Source organism: Mirounga angustirostris, unplaced genomic scaffold (genome assembly GCF_029215605.1).
Source record: "Mirounga angustirostris isolate CCGP_5_RB_7025 unplaced genomic scaffold, mMirAng1.0.hap1 SCAF_6, whole genome shotgun sequence".
NCBI classification, from domain to species: Eukaryota; Metazoa; Chordata; class Mammalia; order Carnivora; family Phocidae; genus Mirounga; species Mirounga angustirostris.
Window position 1 is genome coordinate 56771443 of NW_026991714.1, and position 22770 is coordinate 56794212.

Consider the following 22770-nt stretch of genomic DNA (forward strand, 5'->3'; position numbering starts at 1 on the left):
AACTCTGTTTTGAGTGGCTCTCTTAGCAATGCTTACTTCATTTTGAATCTTCTTTCAAATTTCCCCCTCCTCATCAAGATCTTTCTAGTAAGAAAGCACCAGTGACAAATTTTTATGATCATGCAATCTCATTTCATTGTCAGAGTGGTTGGCACTGGCAACTTGCAACTTGCTCAGGCCCCATCATGTCTCCCAGAGGGCGGAGTCTCATAGTGGTTGATACTTGATATGTTCAATAAGCATGCTAGATGAAGGTCTTACAACTACATTTGAGTAACATGGAGGTTTGAGGAAATAAGATTTAGAATTCAATTAGGTTCTCTTTTCACTCAAAGGGTAGACCTGATGAATGGCTTTGAGTCTTTGAACAAACATTATCTGAGTTCTGACAGGATTTGAAACATTGGCCATGAAAAGCATTAACAGTGTGATAATAATGAATACAGAAGAAATTAAAACAATGATAAGTAAGATAATTTGTAGCCCAGATCTTAAAATGGTCCCAATTCTGGTCAGGAGCCAGCTAAAAATATCTGAGAATCTGAAATCTAACCAAAGGTTTTAGAGGATGGGATTAGAGATTTAGCAAGCTTGAAAATCTTAGCAGTTTCCAGTTCTACCTGATGGGAAGTACTTATCCATGTACAGCAAGAAGTATTAGTGATGGCACAGACTCCACCTAGGGTCACAGGTAAATAACCTAATGCTATGCTATTATGGAGGACAACATGAGATAAGGTATCCAAAGACTTCCCCTGGCTCTAATGGCTAGGGAGTGGACCTGGCAATTCTGCTGATGGTCCAAGAAAGATTTCTGATCATGTACTCATTCTAAGCAGTACCTATTCCAAACCAGCAACTGAAGATCCTCCCAAATTGGGCCCCTTCCCTAAGGTTTATCTCTCTTGGGAGACCACAGCCTTGAGAATGCCCACAACTATTATCTTTATATTCAGAGGGGTCTGGATGGGTCTGGATGATCATCATCTTTCAGTTCTTTTCGTGGAGAGATTTCTTTTAGTTCTATGCTTAGTTCCTATATGGTCTCCTTTAGTAATCAATTTAAGGACAGAAAAAGGGGAAGTTAGACATCCCAGGAGGCACTGTCTTGCCATTCTCCAGCTGTCTAGGTAGTCAAATGCCCAAGATTCTTCCCTGTAAATGCAGGCAAAAATACATCTTGTAGGAGTGCAAAGTGTCTCTGCTTAGATCTGTTTATTTATGGACTAATTTTTTAGTATAGAGGGTATGTAGGAGAAAACCAGGGATCTGTTTTATTTGAGCAGACAGAAAGAGGGTGGCTGTGTATTTCGATGGTAGCTGAAAGAATCTTTTGCAAGGGTGGTCCTGCAGCTACAAGTGCCTATTGGAGAACATTTGTTAATTGTGCCTAGGCATTTCTGCAAGAGCCAAATATAGGAGGAATATAGCTCTTGATAAATTGTTGGACCATTAGAAATATTTTTCCCTAGCATTTTGAGTGGTTGAAGTGTGAAGCAAAGGGGATTTCCTTTTCTGGGAGGCAAAACTATTTTAACTTGATAAGGTGAGATCAGAGGGGGCAGTCTGGTTTATAGTGAAATTAGGGAGAAGGGTGAAATTATAAATGAGATGACCAAGAGTCTCCTGATCATCCATAGTGGGCTGAGAAAGACATACTCAACAGCCAGAAAGATTACCAGATAGAACTTGCTATGGCTTGGGTTATTTGAATTATGGCACTTGTCTACCACTTAGTTCCTCTAATTTGGGTAGTAATAAGCAGGATCAGAAGGTATTTAATGTTTTAAAAACAATCAAATTCAAGTATTCAAAATCCTACAAGTAGGAATAACAAGAGTGCTAAAATGCCTACTACAAGAAGAATTATTCCAAATATTTCATGAACATTAAGCATTAGTAGGAGTCTTTTGTGAGGTTATGCAAGCTTGGTCATGACTCAGGAAAGCTGTCTGTCTACTTCAGGTACCATGTGCTTCTTGTCCAGATTGTTGATTTTGAGTGGGTCTGGATATTTTTAGTTTGAGATCTTCAGTGGGGATGTCCATCAGGTGAAGATGCCTTTTTTTTTTTTAAATGAGAAATGTTAATCTACGGGTCAATGCCTTTAAATTTAGCAGCACAGGGGTTAGTTAACAATACCTGAGATGGTCCTTTCCAGTGAGGTTGGAGGGCATCCTTGTGAAGGTGACATTTCCAGTAAACAAATCTCCAGGTGGGAGATTATAATGTTGAAGATCTTTGTCTCCTATGAGTGTGTTGGGGAAAGATTGCTCTATGAGGCTGGTATTATTTCCAAGGACCTTGATAAGATCTTTGCAATAGATTAGGAAATTTCCTTTCAGTAGGGTAGGCTCATACATCCCTTGGTCCATCCTCATAGGTGTTCTGATAATGATTTCAAAGGGAGACAATTAGTGTTTACCATATGGAGTGGATCTTAGGTTAAATAATACCAAGGGGAGGGCTTTAGACCAAAGCAGACTGAAAGATTCAATAAGTTTTGTCAATTGGGTCTTTATTCCATTTGTGTTTGTCCTACAGTGCCAGAGTATTGAAATGTTGTAATATTGGCCAGATGTGGCAAATAGCCTGTAATATTTGTCCTGTGAAGTGGCTCCCTCAGTCATTGTGAAGTTCTGAGGTAATTCCCCAGTTTGGAGTTATTTTCTCCAGTGATATTTACCATAGAGCTGAGGCCATAGCACTATGACTAGGAAAGGCTTCTACACAGTGAGAAAATGTACAAACCATTTCAAAGTATAGTTGCATTCTTGAGATAGTGGCAGCTGGACAAAATCCAACTGCCATATTTCAAAGGACCCAGAGGGTAAGGGAAGATGTCCCTGTCATCAGAAGGTAAGGGTAACAGAGTAGCAGGGCTTAGAGAATGATAGTATGCAATAATGACATTTGGGGGAGACAGCAAGAGGGTTTCATAAAAGGTTAATATACTGGAAGACAGATGCTGAGTGTGATGAGTATGATAGTGGAGTTTGCAATGGGAGTTGCTTATTTTTGTGACATACGTTTTAAAATGGTGACTGATAACATTGTATCAGGAAATACCCAGATTTCTAGGGATTTCACACAATTTTTGGAACAATGTATACCTATACAGATGTTATAGGAAGAAAGTATAGTATTATTTATTATTTGACAATGCTTCCCATGTGATTTAACATATCAAATAAGCCTAATAGGTCCTATGGTATTTCCAGATCAAAAAGACCTCATTTAGAAGTTGATTGTGGGGAATTTGTAAAAAATACCAAAAGGTTTGGACACTTAACCCAATAGGATCACAGAAAATTATAAAACAATACTTAATTATCCATTTAACCAAAAGAATCTTCAGGGACAAATACAGAAGATTACACATAGCTACAAAAGCCTTAGCTGTTCTTCTTAGAGAAGATTCAGCTTTCCCAAGTAATCAAAGATGTGATAAAGACAAAACAGAATCTGTTTCCTAGGCAGATTACATTAGAAGTAAAGAAATTTTGTGTACAATCTGTTATGAAGAAAAGGCCAACAATTTGAGAAAATTTTGTCCTTTTAACAGAGAAAACCAAAATTTTGAACTAGTGTACTTTTGATATTGAAACAGAACTTTAAATAAATTCATTTTAATCTTGGCCAGCTTGATTACACATAAAATTCCTTTTCCAAGATTTCTTTCCTATAAACCTTTCCTATAAACCTCTGTGTCTATTTTAGTTTGTCTTGTTATTCTTTCTCTTTCTGAAATAACCAGCTTTAGGACAAAATCACTTTCATTTCCCTCAACAAAATGCATTTCCATTTCCCATACCTTCTTTTACCCAAAACACACGCCCTACTTTCCTTGCCTGCTTTTCATATACAGTCTTTTTCTTCCTCATTGAATTTTAGTAGTTTTATTTTCACAAATACTAATTAGAATTTTTAACCCTTAGAATTCTTAATTCCTAGTAAAACCTAAGAAATAAACAATTGTGGACTGGAAAATTATAAATATGTTTCATCATTTCATAATTTCTAGAAGTATATTACCCTAATAGTAATTTTATTTTTTGGCATAAATTTGTCTATTAAATAGACCTAAGTATTATATATTTTTGGTCTCTCTGTAAAAAATTTAAAAGCCAAAACTAAATAAACTTAGGTTTAGCAATCAATATCTCAGTATGTTATATTATTTGGAAATGATCTAGATGGGCAGTGAACATCTGTTATCTAGTTTAACTGAGCATAAAGTTTGATCTCATTTAAATTTATTTAAATTGCTTGCTTTTAGCAATTATACTTGGATTAGAACATTAAACAGCTAATCATCATCTTAAATTGTTTCTTTTATTGACAGGTTTTGAAAGAGATAGCCTGAGATGTTATGATTAAGTAAACTCAGGTAGAAAAAGTTGTATATCTCCATTATGTCTAATGCTGATAACTCTGAAGACATTCCTGTTTTTTATTAAGCTAGCAAACTTAAACTAGCATTTTATTTTTTATTTTTTTACTCAAGGTTTTGTTTTGTTTTGAGAGGGAGAGAGAGTGCATACATGCATGAGCAGGGGGAGGGGCAGAGGGAGAGGGAAAGAGAATCTTAAGCAGACTCCATGCTCTGGGGCTTGATCTCATGACCTTGAGATCATGACCTGAGCCAAATTCAAGGGTTGGACACTCAACCGACTGAGCCACCCAGGTTCCCCTTTTTACTAAAGTTTTTTTTTTTTTTTTTTTAAGATTTATTTATTAGAGAGAGAGAGAATAGGGGGAGGGGCAGAGGGAGAGGTAGAGAGAGAATCCTCAAGCAGACCCTACGCTGAGCACAGAGCCCACTCTGGGGCTCCATCCCAGACCCCGAGATCACGACCTGAGCCGAAACCAAGAGCCCAATGCTTAACTGACTGTACCACCCAGGCACACTTACTAAGGTTTTTATTCAAATTCCAGTTAGTTAACCTATAGTATAATATTAGTTTCAGGTGTACAATATATTGATTTAACACTTTCATACAATATCCAGTGCTCATCACAAGTTCATTCCTTAATCCCTATCACCTATTTAACCCATCCCCCCATCCACCTCCTCTCTGGTAACCATCAGTTTGTTCTCTATTAAACTAGCATTTATTTATCAAAGGCTATCTCAGATCATGTGAACTTGAAAAACACTTGGGTTAGTGTTTTTGTATTTCTGGGAATTTTTGGAATACTTAATATTTGTAAGCACTTCATTGTCTTTAAGCCAATTAAATAGAGCTCTTTTATAAATTAACTTTGCCATCAGAGAGAATGACATCAGAGAGAAAATATCATATCACTGTAACATATAGCTAGATATAGACAGAAAACTTATAGTGTCATTTTAAAATTCATGCCATGATTCAGGTACAAAACTCAAAAGAATAGCTGGATCCAAATTGTGTTCCGGCAGATGGACTAAGTTAAGGTTAACTGCTAAGATGACCAGAGTCTTTTACTAAGGATTTTTATTTGTGTGCTGTGAAGATTCTTTTAGAGCTCTCCCCAGAATTCTGGCAAGAAGATTGGAATGAGGAAATGGAGGAGGGTACAGAGGAAGTGAAGATGGTGCAGAGGGAAAGAGGAAGATGTCTCCAAAGGCAGGACCTTGGTGCAGGACGGCTGTTGCATGCCCAGAGACAAAGAAGGAAGAGGAAGGGAACAGATGAGGCAAAGAGGATGGGTCTTTTGAAAATTGTTTGTTTGCTTCAGTTAATTTAGAAATGGTATTTTGTAAAGAGGAGATTTTTAGAATCCTGAATATGTTCAAAAGCTCCCAGGTACCAACTGAAATAGACATCGCATTTGATTGTCTTTATAACCCCTTTCCAGTGCATGCAAGTAAACTAATTTTAGGATATCCAAAGTGCGCATTTTGGCCAAAGAAGCTTTAAATCATCTTGGGTAATTTGATCCAATGGGGCAAAAATTCACAGCAAGAAGGGCTATATTCCTTAACATAAATACTGCGGGAGTTACAGTAGGGGACTGGTTATTAGAAGCTCCTTAGCAGAATTATTTCCCAGAATTGAGTACTTACCAAGAACCTGAAACCCAAATATTCCATTCAAAATGAGTGAAGATAGAATCCTCCCCTCAAAAATGCGTGAGGACAGGGCGCCTGGGTGGCTTAGTTGGTTAAGCGGCTGTCTTCAGCTCAGGTCATGATCCCAGAGTCCTGGGATCGAGCCCCACATCGGGCTCCCTGCTCGGTGGAGAGCCTGCTTCTTCCTCTCCAAGCTCTGCCTGCCTCTCTGCCTACTTGTACTCTCTCTCTATCTCTCTGTCAAATAGATAAATAAAATCTTAAAAAAAAAAAAAATGCGTGAGGACAGAAGCCAGCAACAGAGGATACCCAAATAAAGGCCTGAACCTTGACCAAGGTGGAGGTTCAGGACCAAGAGGATTTATGATTGTGACTTGAAGCTACCAAGGCTATGTCAGACTGCAGTGGACTTTTGGTACCTTACTCAAATCTGTGGTAGCACTAGAGACAGAGTTTAGGCACTTTGGATCCTACCAACTATGCCAAGTAATGTTGATCAAGAAGAGGCTGTGAAACAAACAGAGCATTTATTTGGAGTCTTAGGGATTGCAACCCGGGAAACAGAGTCAACCAAAATGAAAAGTGTTTTGACTTGTCAGCAGGGAGTGCAGGCTTATAAAGACAAAAACCACAAAAACCTGTTCTGAAAGATAGTTTACATTGACTATCTAATACACAATTGGCTATTTAGCTAATAGATAGTTATATTATCTCTATTTCAGTCCAAAGTAGAAGGAGGGAGTTTGGGATGTAATTGACAAGAGTCAAAAGTTCCTTTTGTTCTGAGAATTGAACAGGAAGAGACCTGCATTGGTCCTACTTCCTCAGTGTGCTTTCAACTCTGAGTGATTTTCTTAGCAATCTTACTTCATTTTGAATCTTTTTTCATAGCCCTTAAATAAAATTCTATTTTATTAATGAAAATTCCAGGTACTAAATATGCTGGTGAATTTTCTCTAAATTACTTAAATCAGTGCCCCAATTCTCTTTTTTTTACTGGATACCCAAATGGTATTAAGTTGGACCACAAAATGACTGTAAATGCCAAACCTTAGTAGAATCACAGGTAAATAGAATTTTACAATTAGAAGAATCCTTAAAGAACCTTTTACAGATAAGGCAACTATAGTTTACAAGTTTAATTAATTTTACCAAAATCACTCAACCTGTTTATAGCAAAGTTGGAGTCAAATCTGTGTTCTTGGCATCTATTGAGAAATGGTATAGGAATCTGTAGGGATTATCAGGGAAATTTTTGGCATTTAAATAAGGAATCCATATTACCAGAAAAAGGTGAAAAAGTTAGTAGGAGTGTGTAACCTATAGAACACTCAGGAATCTGAGAAAATGCACGCTGAAAGTTTAGCTTACTTGATCACTACTATCTGAACTGTAACAGGCAGATTCAGGTTACTTGGTTTAGGTATATAACAATACTTAAAGGGATCTGCTAATGCAGAACTTTGTGACAATTCAAAATAATATTTGAGAATGACTGAACTATATAATGTTGCTATAAACCCATATACATGTATAAGTGTATTTGTGTATTTCTATAAATGTTAAATAAGAGGCTTTATATAATTTCATTGTCTTTTCACTAATGAACTAAGTAATCTTTAACTGCTGTGACTCATAAATAGTTTTGTTTTTATTTTGATCCTCTTTTCTGGGTGTTCCTTACTTTTGGTGCTGGGATACACTTTTCTCATATCAGGATCCTCAGAAATAAATTTGCCTTTGCTTGTGTACTTGTTCAAGGCATGGTTTTTATTTATATACTTGCTCAAGACTGTGTGTAAATGCTAAGGCTTTTAAATATTTTTTAGTTGGTTTCAGGGGAAGGCTTTCCTTGTTTATGCCCAACCAAATATTTGCTGGGTTGGGCTGCTATACTCTATCTATTCTAAGGCATCATTTCATTGTTCTTTGCATTATCTGTACTTTGGCTGATATCTTCTGTGTAATATGTTTAATGTTCCTCAGAAAGATAATCATCATACCATGCTGTCTATATTTATACAAGGTATTGTCAACTGAGAAAAGAGGCAGAACTGAAATAAAACAAGAGCATTTATTTGAGTTCTCAGAAATGCCATTTGGGGAGATTTGGTGCATTTTGGGGCACACAGTAACTCAAATTGTGTCCACTAGGGGACAAAAAGTCAAGAGTTTTTAAAAGCAAAAAGGGATGCTTGTATGCTTTATTTACAAAGAATTTTGTTTGGTGTTGACAGCAGAAAACTAATCTTGGCTACACATAATTGGTTGCTAAGGCTATCACTAAGAAACAGTCCGTTACTGTAGCAGGTTGCAGGTACTAGTAGAATCCTTGTTATATTGGTAGTTTGGCTCAGTTCAAAATTTCGTGATTACAACCAGTGAGGACTTGCAATAAGGCCCACATCCTAATGGCCACTGGCTCCATTTTAAAATAGTGAATCGATTTTATTTCACTTTTCACAGTGTCCAAGTTCCTTTTTATAAAAATAAACTTACAAATAAATGTAAAATTTAACCTTTGACAAATTCACATTTTATATAAGCTTTTTTAGGGCTTAGAAAATAGTATATTGGTATTTTTATAGAAATCCTCATTTTTTATTCACATATGTGTATAAATTTTTAAAAGGAGATTATCACCGGGATTCTGTCACAAAATTATATATAGTTTTACAGTATATAGGTATTTTAAAAGACATCCTGTGCTGTTAATTGGACAGAATTTTTCCATTCCTTCTTACATTTTGTTCAATTAGAAGGAATTAGAAAGACTTGATATGTTGTCAAAAATGTAAGGAAAGAACTCTGAATTCCATCATTTGACGAAAGTTGGATTATATAATTCCGTTCATTTAAGTGATAAAATTTTGGTATTGGACGAGACTTAAGAGCTCATTAATATCACTCCATTTTGTAGATGAGAATACTGAGTTAGGTGGTTTGCCCAAATTGACATAGTATGATGGCAGTATGATTGTCACTCAGATCTCCTCACTTTTAACTTAGTACGATTTCCACTATGACATGCTGCTTTGCTCCTAGTAACTATTTTATAGCTCTATACAACTGATTTAAGTACCTCTCTTCAAGAAACTCCCTTTTATAACATTAGTTGAATAATTCATATAAAAATTCATTTTGTTCTATAGTTAGCTGTATAAATATTTTTCTGATAGCAAAAAATGTTATTTTGTGAATATACACTAGTTGAAAAATATTTTTAAACATTATAATAAAAAAATCAAACACATATAAAGGTTCAGTTAATCCCTATGTCCCCATCATCCAGATTTGAAAGTCATTGAGATTTTGGCATATATGCTTCATCTCCTCTGGTTCTTGACTGATGTATTTTTAAAGTGAGTCCTAGGCAGCACATCATTGCTCACTTGTACAGTTTAATATATATTTCTAAATGATTATAGCATTTTCTTTCATAACCACAATGCCATTTATCACAATTAACAAATTTAACAATAACATAAAAATGTTTCAAACATTTATGGAAGCAAATGGTGCTTCTAGAGCGTGGTGGCTTTTTTTTTTCACTCTTGCATAGCTGCAACTTAAGGGGTTTAATTCCAAAAGTAAATTAGGAAGTGAAGGAGAGATTCAAGGAATTCCTGAACAGCATGCATGTATTGTACACCTATGTAGTTGTAGAATTTATCCCTACAGTTTATCTGATACATCTTCATTTTATTCCTAAGCAAATTAGAGTCTCTATTTTTTAAGAGAAGCCCAAGTTTTAGGTGGAAAGTTTTAGAAGCAGAGAATGCTGATTTCAGATCTCAGAATATATCTCTTTATTCTGATAACTCATATACAATCTTTTTCACCTTTCATGAATGTCTTTTGATATTCTTTCCACTAGGAAGAACAACAAAAAATAGAAGAAGAGAAAGAAAAGAAAAAAGAGAATGACATGGTATTTAAAGCATGGTTGCAAAAGAAAAGAGAGCAGGTCCTAGAAATGAGGAGAATTCAGCGAGCAAAGCAAATCGAAGACATGAATAGTAGAGTAAGTGAAACTTCTCTATGAAAAATAAGTATACAGATATGAAAGCTGAATTTATTTACAGAAGTGAATGTGAATATCAGAATAAGAACCTATAGAAAAAGTAGAAAAAGTGGTCCAAGAATGACCCTTGCAAAAGATGCACCATAGAGGGGCGCCTGGGTGGCTCAGTCGTTAAACGTCTGCCTTCGGCTCAGGTCGTGATCCCAGGGTCCTGGGATCAAGCCCCGCATCGGGCTCCCTGCTCTGCAGGAAGCCTGCTTCTCCCTCTCCCACTCCCCCTGCTTGTGTTCCCTCTCTCGCTGTGTCTCTCTCTGTCAAATAAATAAATAAAATCTTTAAAAAAAAAAAAAGATGCACCATAGAGATGACTTTGCATTTAAATTCTAAGAAGCCTCATGAAAATCAAATGATTACTATTGTATTCAAACTTCTGTAGCACAGAAAATGGAAAACTATCAATATGTTTTTTTAGGATAGTATAACTTTGATACTCAAAATAGGACAAAGATAACACACACACATGCACACACACCCTACATGCACAAACCCTACAGAATGGTCTTACTTAAGAACAGACATATAGACAGATGGAGAAAAGATAAATACCATATGGTCTCACTCATATGTAGAATCTGAAAAAAACAAAACAAATGAATAAACAAAAAGGAAAATCAGACCTATAAATACAGAGAACAAAGTGATGGTCGCCAGAAGGGCAGGGGAGTAGGGGGATGGGCAAAATGGGTGAAAGGAAGTGGGAGGTACATGGTTCCTGTTATGGAATGAATAAATCATGGGAATAAAAGGCATAGCATAGGGAATATATTCAGTGGTATTATAATAGCGTTGTATGGTGATAGATGGTAGCTACACTTGTGGTGAGCTTAGAGATGATGAATCACTGTTATACACCTGAAGCTAATGTAACATTATTGTAAGTCAACTATACTCAAAAATTTTTTTTAAAAAAAGGAATAGATATATGTAAATCTTACATGAAAGCTAACAAATTAAAGATATCAATTATTTAATTTTTAAAAATGTGAAACAGAAAACCAAGGAGAAAGCAAAAAAGTAATCCATATCCCTACTATCTTTTCTAAAAAGCATATAAAGAAAAAATTGAAAATTTAATTCTATGCCCTATCCAGGCTCATCTTCCAGTGATAACCACTTTTTGCAGTGTGTTGCAAGTCTTCCAAGTCTTATTTATATTTACAATTTTACATGTAAAAAATCTATTATGCACTTTGCTTTTTTTTCCCACTTAATTCATCATGGATATATTTCTACATCATTACATTTAGATATTTCTTTTCAAATAGCTGCATAGTATGAGGTGCCTATGTGGTTCAGTTGGTTAAGTGTCTGACTCTTGATTTTGGACATGGTCTCAGGGTCATGATCTCAGGGTTGTGAGACTGAGCCTCACATCAGGCTCCTCACTCAGTGGGAGATTCTCTCTCTCCCTCTCCGTCTGCTCCCCCCACCCCACTATCATGCTCTTTCTCTCTTTCTCTCTCAGTAAATAGATAAATAAACAAATAAAATCTTTCAAAAACCCCAAATAACTGTATAATATTCTGTTCAGAGATACCTTAATTTATTAAATCCTCAATTGTGGATATTTAGATTGGTTCCAATATTGTTCTATTCATTAACAGTGCTGTAGTGAACATATTCATTCTGTAGGAGAGTTTCTTAAGAGTGGAATTTATGACTTACTGGATGTCCAGGGTGAAATTTTTGGTTAAATGTGCAAAAATTAACCTCCCAAAAGTTGTGTCTATTTACAGTCCCTTCAACAGTATGTAAGAGTGAATATTTACCACATCCCGACTAACACTGTATGTGATTTATCTTCTTAATTTTTCTTCAGATTAATAATATACATGAGTATCTATGAACATGTGTATATTCTGTGAATTTCCTGTTTGTAGTCTTCTTTTTTCTCAGTTTTATTTTTTTCTTGCATTGTGTATTAGAGATTATAATCCTGTTATTATATCTGTCATAAATACGTTTTCCTAGACTGACAATATGATATATTTTTTTACGTTGTTTACTATGCCATTTGTAGAAGTTTTTAGGTTTTAAAATCTTGGGACAGGCAGTACCTTTTGAGGCAAGACACAAAAGCCATAAACTAAAAGAGAAAATGTTGAGAAATTTGAGTGCATCTGTGTAGTCAAATAACAGTATACTATAACCAAGTAGAGCATATTTTAGGAAGGAAATTATGAATAAATAAAAAAACCCATTAATATAATCCATCACATCAATAGGTAGATAAAAAGAGAATATATGGTTATCTTGAAAGATAGAGAATAGGTATTTTATTTTTACTATAATTTATTTTTTTAATTCCTAATAAAATATAAAAAACAGTATAATACTATCTTAGGAAATACTGTAGGTATACCCATTAAAGTTAGAAACAAGTAAGTCTCCCCTCTATATTAAATAACTTCATTCTGAGAGTTCTAACCAATTTATTAAGGTGAAAAGGAAACAAGGTATAAGTATTAACAGAATGGATATTTACATTATAAACATAAAAAATTTATAGTTTTCCTATAGCAAATACCTCATAGAAAAATATAAAAGGAGAAGAATATAGGAATATATAAAATACTTTGAACTAAACAGGAATGTGTCTGATCTCTATGGAGAATACAATACAGCTTTGCAAAGGACAAAAAAAGATGACTTTGGTAAATGAAAACAAATATAATATTTCTGGATTGGTGGGATAAATATTATAAATATAAGAGTTCTTTGGCAAATGGAAACAACCTATGATATTCCTGCATGGATTGACTAAATACTATAAAGGTTTGAGTTCCTCCAAGTTTATATTTAATGTAATTTCCATTAAAAGCTGGTGAGGAGGGGCGCCTGGGTGGCTCAGTCGTTAAGCGTCTGCCTTCGGCTCGGGTCATGATCCCAGAGTCCTGGGATCGAGCCCCACATCAGGCTCCCTGCTTCTCCCTCTCCCACTCCCCCTGCTTGTGTTCCCTCTCTGGCTGTCTTTCTCTCTGTCAAATAAATAAAACCTTAAAAAAAAAAAAAGCTGTTGAGGATTTTTTAAGTAGGTGTGGTAATTGTTGTTACTATTAATATTTATATTTATATTATTAAAGCAAAACTTTTGAATTTTCTGATTGAGAAAGTTGGGCAAAGGATATGAAAAGAAAGTTCACATATGAATACATACAGATGGCCAGTGGAAAAAAAAATATATATTTTCATATAGTAGATGAAAAAAAATACAAATCTGCTAGAATTAAAGAAATGCCAATTAAAAAATTGTGTCTATTAAATAAATATTTTTAACTGCTTCCTATGTGACAGATGCTGTTCCATGCATGAAAATGTACTCTTGATCAAACTAGGTTTAGTCTCTGTTTTATAGAGCTCAGCTAGTAGGGTTTGAAAAACTATATATATATAAAATAAATTTGTAATTATAAATAGTGATGGGTGCAATGAAAATGAAAGGAGCTATGAGAGATCATAATGAGGGAAATAAATGTGTATGGGTAGTTCAGGAAAGATTTTTCTCGGTTGGTGAAAGTAGGAGTAAAAATTAGACCAAGACTGAGAGGAATTTGTTTCAGGTCAAGAGAACATGCATGAATGCCCTGAGACAGGAAATAACTTGGTAAGTGTGAGAAGATCTGGAGAGGGAGCAGAACTCCCATCATGTGGCATGTTAGATAAAGTCTATAATGATTTTGTCTTCAGTCCTGTTATGGAAAGCCACTGAAATTGTCTAAACAGAGGAGTGATACATTAGATACACCTTACTATGACTGAATGGATTGAAGGGGGCAAGAGTGGAAGCGGGGAGAGCAATTAGAAAGCAGATATAGTTGTATATGAAGTGAGAAATGATAGTGACTTGGGCTAGAATTGTAACAGGAGAGGGAGAGGGAAGCAGGGAGGGAGGGAGATGTGAGTAATTTAAGACATGTTTTGAAATGTCGACTGAAGGAGTTTTGTAATTAATTAGATATGTGTGTGAGTGAGAATGAGATGTAAAGAGAATATACCAGGTTTCTCTTCGGAGCAACTTGGTGGATGGTGGTGCCACTCACTGGAGCAGTAGAGGATAATACACTGTGTGGGGGAAACTATTATTTCAGTTTTTCACTTGTAGAGTTTGAGGTACCTAGGAAACATCCAGGTGAAGATGTTGAAAATTGACTGGAGAAATGTGTTTGATGGTTAATGTTGAGAATGAGATTAGTGACTTCAAAGACAGTAGTTTGTGGGATGTGGATGTGACTCTAAGGACTGGGTGGCAAGTGCAGTGGAGGAAGTCCTAGAAGATGAGAAAATAAAAAATCTGTGAACTTATTCATATAGTTCTATTGCTTGGGATGAGGATGGAGAGGAACACTGAGCCACTGATACCAGAGATTGTTAAATTAATGGAGCCAAATCGAGTAAATATCAATTGAGTGTGGCTAGAGGAATACAATTCTGAAGAGTATGAAGGAGTGAAGACTATACTAACTTCTTCACCCGACCTGTGAACTATCTGAAGTATAGCAGACAATGCAGTCTATTTGGGGAAAGGAAAACCGTGTCTTGGGGAAGAATCAGGATTGGGGTAAAAGAGGAGGCTTAAGGCCAGGTAGCTTGGGAGAATGGGGATGTTTGGGAGTTTTTGTATCATTGAATGGGAATTACAAGGAATAAATCAGAAAGGTTTTTGAGGGAGGCGGGGATTTCGGGCTTGGGAGGGTAGAGCACAGCACATTGCTGCAATGTTGAAAAGTACTGGAGACGAGAGGAGCTTATGTGTCAGTGACCAAGAAAAACACAGCTGTGAGTGCACTGCTAATAGTTTCCCAGGGGCTGGTGGGGCCTCAGGTCTCATGGCATTCAGCCTAGCGTAATATTTTTATCGGGCTTTTGTAAAAATAAATGTACACTTCAGTGTTCTATTGTGTTCTATTTGGAGATTATAAACAAAAACTTTGAATTGTATTCTTTAAAAACATGAACCATACTGAACAGAATTTATTTCAAAATATTTTCATGTTAGAAGGCATCATGGTTATAAATTTAAAATTTTTATTTTTTATTTTTTGCTTTATTTGAAGTCTGTCTCAAAAATTAACTTTAATGAGAAATTATATAAAAAATAAATAGTATTCTTTTTTTTTTTAAAGATTTTATTTATTTATTTGACAGAGAGAGACACAGAGCAGGAACACAAGCAGGGGGAATGGGAGAGGGAGAAGCAGGCTTCCCGCTGAGCAGGGAGCCCGATGTGGGGCTCGATCCCAGGACCCTGGGATCATGACCTGAGCCGAAGGCAGACGCTTAACTGACTGAGCCACTCAGGCGCCCCCAAAATAAATAGTATTCTGAAGAACTTTTGTGAATTTTGTCTACTGCTGAAGCTGAGCAATAGTATGATTTGACGATTGATTTGGCTTATTAATGCATTGTGATAATAAGTGTATTTTGCTAGTTATTTCTGTGGGACATTGTGTATCTGTATCATGTGAGTTATAGTCTCTAGAAAATGTCTTCAGAATATATAAATTATGGAATGACCTAATTTACATTGGATTAAAAAAACTTTTTAGGTGATTAAATTTTTACTGCCATTTTAGGAGACCATTAAAAATGCCTTTCCATCTTTGTTACAAACTTTGCTTCTCTTGGTCGGTGATATATAAATCTATAGACATACATATGCACACATGTATGCATATGGTCCGTTTATGTAGGTGAACTCTACATGGACACTTGCATACATTTTGTATTCTGCATTTGCTTTATTAATGTCAATGTGATAAGTTGCTTGATAGTGTGGTTTAAATCTTCTGTGTCCTTACTGTTTTCCCCATTTGTTCTGTGAATTACTGAGAAATTGAGGTTAAGCCTTCCAACCATCACTGTGTATGGGTCTATTTTCTTTTTAGTTCTTTTGAGTTTTGCTTCATCTATTTTAAAGTATTATGTATATACATTTATGATTCTATGTCTTACTGATTAATGACATTTTCTCATTATGAAATGTCCCTCTTACCTTGAAGTCTACTTTGATGTTATTGAAGCCATACCAGCTTTCTTATACTTAACATTTGCATTATTATATCACATTTTATACTTTCAATTTATCTGTCTTTAAAGAGTTACTTGTGCAAACAGCATATAGTTGGATCTTCCCAATCCAGAAATCTATTCCTTTCAACTGGAGTTTATTTGTATTTAATTATAATTATTGATATATATGGTAGGTTTTAAGTTTACTTCTTGATATTTGTTTTGTATTTGTTCCATTTCTTTTTAGTTCCATTAGTCAACTTTTTCTGTCTTCTTATGGATTTATCAAGTATTTAAAAAATATTCCCTTTTATTTTCTTATGTAAAAGCTTTCCATAAGCTTTTAGCCATGCCTCTTTGAATTATTTTTAAAATCATTGCTCTAGGGATTACAATATTTCTCTCCTGAATGTATCAGAAATATATTTTTTGAAGGATTTATTTTTATTGGATATGGAATTTGGGGCTGACAGGTTTTTTTTTCAGCAGTTTAAAGATGGTGTTCTGTGATTTTCTGACACGCATTGTTTCTGGTTAGGAAGTCAGCTGTAATTATCATTGCTTTCTTGTACATAATGTTCTTTTTTTCTGTGGCTGCTATAAACTTTGTCTGGCTTTGGATTTCAGCAGTTTATTATATGAATAATATATCATATTCTTTTCTTTGAATTTGCCTAAATGGGGCTTTGCTGAGCTTCTTGGTACAGAATTTGGGAAATTTTTGCCATTATTTTTTTAAATTTTATTTTATTATGTTATGTTAGTCACCATACAGTACATCACCAGTTTTTGTTGCAGTGATCCACGATTTACTGTTTTCGTACACCACCCAGTGCTCTATGCAGTACGTGCCCTCCTTAATACCCATCACCAGGCTAATCCATCCCCCCACCCATCTCTCCTCTAAAACCCTCAGTTTGTTTCTCAGAGTCCATAGTTTCATGGTTCATCTCTCCTTCCGATTCCCCCCCTTCATTTTTCCCTTCCTTCTCCTAATGTCCTCCATGCTGTTCCTTATGTTCCACAAATAAGTGAAACCATATGATATTTGACTTTCTCTGCTTGATTTATTTCGCTTAGCATAATCTCCTCCAGTCCCATCCATGTTGATGTAAAAGTTGGGTATTCATCCTTTCTGATGGCTAAGTAATATTCCACTGTATATATGGACCATATCTTCTTTATCCATACATCTGTTGAAGGACATCTAGGCTCTTTCCACAGTTTGGCTATTGCGGACATTGTTGCTATGAGCATTGGGGTGCATATGGCCCTTCTTTTCACTACATCTATGTCTTTGGGGTAAATACCCAGGAGTGCAATTGCTGGGTCATAGGGTAGCTCTATTTTTAATTTTTTGAGGAACCTCCACACTGTTTTCCAAAGTGGCTGTACCAACTTGCATTCCCACCAACAGTGTAAGAGGGGTCCCCTTTCTCCACAACCTCTCCAACATTTGTTGTTTCTTGCCTTGTCAATTTTTGCCATTCTACCTGGTGTAAGGTGGTATCTCAGTGTGGTTTTGATTTGAATTTCCCTGATGGCTAATGATGATGAACATTTTTTCATGTGTCTGTTAGCCATTTGTATGTCTTCTTTGGAGAAGTGTCTGTTCATGTCTTCTGCCCATATTTTGACTTGATTATTTGTGTTTTGGGTGTTGAGTTTGAGAACTTCTTTATAGATCTTGGATACCAGCTCTTTATCTGTAGTGTCATTTGCAAATATCTTCTCCCATTCTGTGGGTGCCTCTTTGTTTTGTTGACTGTTTCCTTTGCTGTGCAGAAGCTTTTTATCTTGATGAAGTCCCAAAAGTTCATTTTTACTTTTGTTTCACTAGCCTTTGGAGATGTATCTTGAAAGAAATTGCTGTGGCCAATGTCAAAAAGGTTATTGTTTATGTTCTCCTCTAGGATTTGGATGGATTCCTGTCTCACACTGAGGTCTTTCATCCATTTTGAGTTTATCTTTGTATATGGTGTTAGAGGCTGGTCGAGTTTCATTCTTCTGTGTATAGCTGTCCAATTTTCCCAGCACCATTTATTGACGAGACTGTCTTTTTTCCATTGCATATTTTTTCCTGCTTTGTCAAAGATTATTTGACCATAGAGTTGAGGGTCCCTATCTGGGTTCTCTATTCTGTTCCATTAGTCTATATGTCTGTTTTTGTGCCAGTACCATGCTGTCTTGATGATCACTGCTTTGTAATATAGCTTGAAATTGGGCAATATGATGCCCCCAGCTTTGTTTTTCTTTTTCAACATTTCCTTGGTGATTCGGGGTCTTTTCTGATTCCATACAAATTTTAAGATTGTTTGTTCCAGCACTTTGAAAAATGTCATTGGAATTTTGATCAGGATGGCATTTATAAATTGCTCTGGGCAGCATCAACATTTTAACAATGTTTATTCTTGCGATCCACGAGCATGGAATGTTTTTCCATCTTTTTGTGTTTTCAATTTCTTTCATGAGTGTTCTGTAGTTCCTAGAGTATAGATTCTTTACCTCTTTGGTTAGGTTTATTCTGAGGTATCTTACGGCTTTTGGTACTATTGTAAATGGAATCGTTTCTCTAATTTCTCTTTCTATGGTTGCATTAGTGTATAAGAAAGCAACTGATTTCTGTGCATTGTATCCTGCCACATCACTGAATTGCTGTATGAGTTCTAGTAATTTGGGGATGGAGTCTTTTGAGTTTTCCACATAAAGTATCATGTCATCTGTGAAGAGAGAGAGTTTGACTTCTTCTTTGTCAATTTGAATACCTTTTATTTCTTTTTATTGTCTGATTGCTGTTGCTAGGACTTCTAGTACTATGTTGAACAATAGTGGTGAGAGTGGGCATCCATGACGTGTTCCTGATCTTAAGGGAAAGGCTCTCAGCTTTTCCCCATTAAGGATGATATTTGCTGTGAGTTTTTCATAGATGGATTTTATGAACTTGAGGAATGTTCCCTCTATCCCTATACTCTGAAGAGTTTTAATGAGGAGAGGATGCTGCATTTTGTCAGATGCTTTTTCTGCATCAATTGAGAGGACCATATCGTTCTTCTTTCTCCTCTTATTAATGTGTTCTATCACACTGATTGATTTGCAAATGTTGAACCACCCTTGCATCCCTGGGATAAATCCCACTTGTTCGTGGTGGATGATCCTTTTAATGTGTTGTTGGATCCTATTAGCTTGCATGTTGTTGAGGATTTGGAATCCATATTCATCAGGGATATCAATTTGCAATTCTTCTTTTTGATGGGGTCTTTGCCTGCTTTGGGGATTAAGGTAATGCTGGCCTAAGAGAATGAGTCTGGAAGCTTTCCTTCTGTTTCTATTTTTTGAAACAGCTTCTGGAGAATAGGTATTATTTCTTCTTTGAATGTTTGGTAGAATTTCCCAGGGAATCCATCAGGCCCTGGACTCTTGTTTTTTTGGGAGGTTTTTGATCACTGCTTCAATCTCATTACTGGTTATTGGTTTATTCAGGTTGTCAGTTTCTTCCTGTTTCAGTCTTGGGAGTTTATAGGTTTCCAGGAAGGCAACCATTTCATCCAGGTTGTTCAATTTATTGCCATATAGTTGTTGATAATAATTTCTAATAATGGTTTCTATTTCCTTGGTGTTAGTCATGATCTCTCCCCTTTCATTCATAATTTTATTAATTTGGGTCCTTTCTCTTTTCTTTTGGATGGGTCTGGCCAGTGGTTTATCGATCTTACTAATTCTTTCAAAGAATCAGATTCTAGTTTTGTTGATCTGATCTACTGTGTTTCTGGTTTCTAATTCATTGATTTCTGCTCTAATCTTAATTATTTCTCTTCTAGTGTGTGGCTCAGGCATCATTTGTTGCTTTTTCTTTAGTTCTTTAAGGTGTAGAGTTAGTTGGTGAATTCAGGATTTTTCTATTTTTTTGAGTGAGGCTTGGATGGCTATGTATTTTGCCCTTAGGACTGCCTTTGCAGTATCCCATAGGTTTTGGACTGATGTGTTTTTGTTCTCATTGGTTTCCATGAATTGTTTAAGTTCTTTGATTTCCTTTTTGACCCAAACATTCTTGAGCAGAGTGGTCTTTAGCTTCCAAGTGTTTGAATTTCTTCCAATTTTTTTCTTGTGGTTGAGTTCCAGTTTTAAAGCATTATGGTCTGAGAATATGCAGAGAATAATCTCAGTCTTTTGCTATCAGTTGAGACCTGATTTGTGACCTAGTATGTGGTCTATTCTGGAGAAAGTTCCATGTGCGCTTGAGAAGAATGAGTATTCTGTTGTTTTACGGTGGAATGTTCTGTGTATATCTATGAGGTCCATCTGGTCCAGTGTGTCATTCAAAGCTCTTGTTTCTTTGTTGATTTTCTGCTTAGATGATCTGTCCATTGCTGAGAATGGAGTATTGAGGTCTCCTACAGTTAATGTATTGTTATCAATATGACTCTTTATTTTGGTTAACAGTTGGCTTATGTAGTTGGCTGCTCCCATGTTGGGGTTGTAGATATTTACAATTGTTAGATCTTCTTGTTGGATAGACCCTTTAGGAATGATATAGTGTCCTTCTGTGTCTCTAACTACAGCCTTTAGCTTAAAATCTAATTTGTCTGATATAAGAATTGCTACCCCAGTTTTCTTTTGAGGTCTGCTGGCATGGAAGATGGATCTCCATCCCTTCACTTTCAGCCTGGATGTATCTTTAGGTTCAAAAGGAGTGTCTTGTAGACAGCATATGAATGGGTCCTGTCTTTTTATCCAGTCTGCAACCCTGTGCCATTTTATGGGAGCATTTAGGCCATTCACGTTAAGAGTGATTATTGAAAGCTTTGGAAAACAGTGTGGAGGTTCCTCAAAAATTTAAAAATAGAGCTACCCTATGACCCAGCAATTGCACTACTGGGTATTTACCCCAAAGACACAGATGTAGTGAAAAGAAGGACCATATGCACCCCAGTGTTCATAGCAGCAATGTCTGCAATCGCCAAACTGTGGAAAGAGCTGAGATGCCCTTCAGCAGATGAATGGATAAAGAAGATGTTGTCCATATATACAATGGAATATTACTCAGCCATCAGAAAGGATGAATATCCAACTTTTACATCAACATGGATGGGACTGGAGGAGATTATGCTAAGTGAAATAAGTCAAGCAGAGAAAGTCAATTATCATATGGTTTCACTTATTTGTGGAACATAAGGAACAGCATGGAGGACATTAGGAGAAGGAAGGGAAAAATGGGGGGGGATTGGAGAGATGAACTATGAGAGACTATGGACTCTGAGAAACAAAGAGGGTTTTGGGGGGGGAGGGGGGATTGGTTAACCCGGTGATGGGTATTAAGGAGGGCACGTACTGCATGGAGCACTGGGTGTTATATGGAAACAATGGATCGTGGATCACCACATCAAAAACCAATGATGTATTGTATGGTGACTAACATAACATAATAAAATTAAAAAAAAAAGATGAATTTATTGTCATTATGTTGCCTGTGAAGACCTTGTTTTTATAGATTGTCCCTGTAAATTTCTGTTGTATATCACTCTTGGGGTCTTTCTCCTTTTATAGAACCCCCTTAACATTTCTTGCAGGGCCGGCTTAATGGTCACATATTCTTTCAGTTTCTGCCGGTCTTGGAAGCTCTGCATCTCTCCATCCATTCTAAATGACAGCCTTGCCGGATAAAGTATTCTTGCCTGCATGTTCTTCTCATTTAGTACCCTGAATATATCTTGCCAGGCCTTTCTGTCTTGCCAGGTTTCTGTGGATAGGTCTGACATTATTCTGATGTTCCTCCCTCTGTACATAAGGAATCTCTTCTCCTTAAGTGCACTTAAGATGGTTTCCTTGGTTCTAAGGTTTGCGAGTTTTACTATTACATGCTGGGGTGTTCGCCTGTTTTCCTTGATCTTAGGAGGGGTCCTCTCTGCCTTTAGGACACGAATGTTTGTTTCATTCCCCAGATTAGGGAAGTTCTCTGCTACAATTTGCTCAAATTTATCTTCTAGTCCTCTCTCTCTCTCCATACCTTCAGGGATACCAATAATTCTGACATTGCAATGTTTCATGGTGTCACTTACTTCTCTGATTCTATTTTCATGGATTCTGAGTTTTTTTCCCCTGGCCTCCTCTTTTCCCTTTTTGTCTATTAATTGGTCTTCTAGGTCACTAATATGTTCTTCTGCCTCGCTTACCCTAGCTGTTAAATTATCTAGATTAGATTGGATCTCATTGATAGCATTTTTAAGTTCTGCCAATTCAGCTTTCATTTCTGTCCTTAGAGACTCTGTGTTGCCATTAATTGATTTCTCCATTCTGGCTATTGTCTTCACAATTGCTAGCCTGAATTCCATCTCCAACATCTTAGTTATATCTGAATCCATTTGTAAATCTGTGGCATAAGTCATAGTCTCTGAGTCTTTCCTATTTTGGGGGTTCCTAGTCATTCTGTTGAGGGAATGTATGGAGTCCAAATTATTGACTGCACCCCAAACAAGATGTACCTGTTTTATAGGGACCTTAGGGTTGTGGCCTCTTGTTCTCCCATCCTGTCTTCTGGGGGAGGGGCCTGCTGCGCTGTTACTCAGACAACCCTATTTGTGCAGAGTTGCCCTGCCCCCTGTGGCGGGGGATGGGCTCAGTGAAA

At 36.3% G+C, this 22770-nt stretch overlaps 1 protein-coding gene across 12 annotated transcripts in view; it reads left to right on the plus strand.

Annotated features, from left to right (window-relative positions):
* The window catches only part of CCDC181 (coiled-coil domain containing 181), a 75429-nt gene that overhangs the window by 44030 nt on the left and 8629 nt on the right, over positions 1-22770 (plus strand). For 9 of the 12 annotated variants that reach the window (XM_064594355.1, XM_064594353.1, XM_064594356.1 and 6 more), the window contains one exon: positions 9933-10079. The exons of 2 other annotated variants lie outside the window; for them this stretch is intronic. In XM_064594355.1, the coding sequence (XP_064450425.1) occupies positions 9933-10079 (147 nt within the window). Of the gene's footprint in view, positions 1-5496; positions 6157-9932; positions 10080-22770 lie in introns of those variants that run through there. One more of the 12 variants, XM_045877513.3, reaches the window with a different exon arrangement.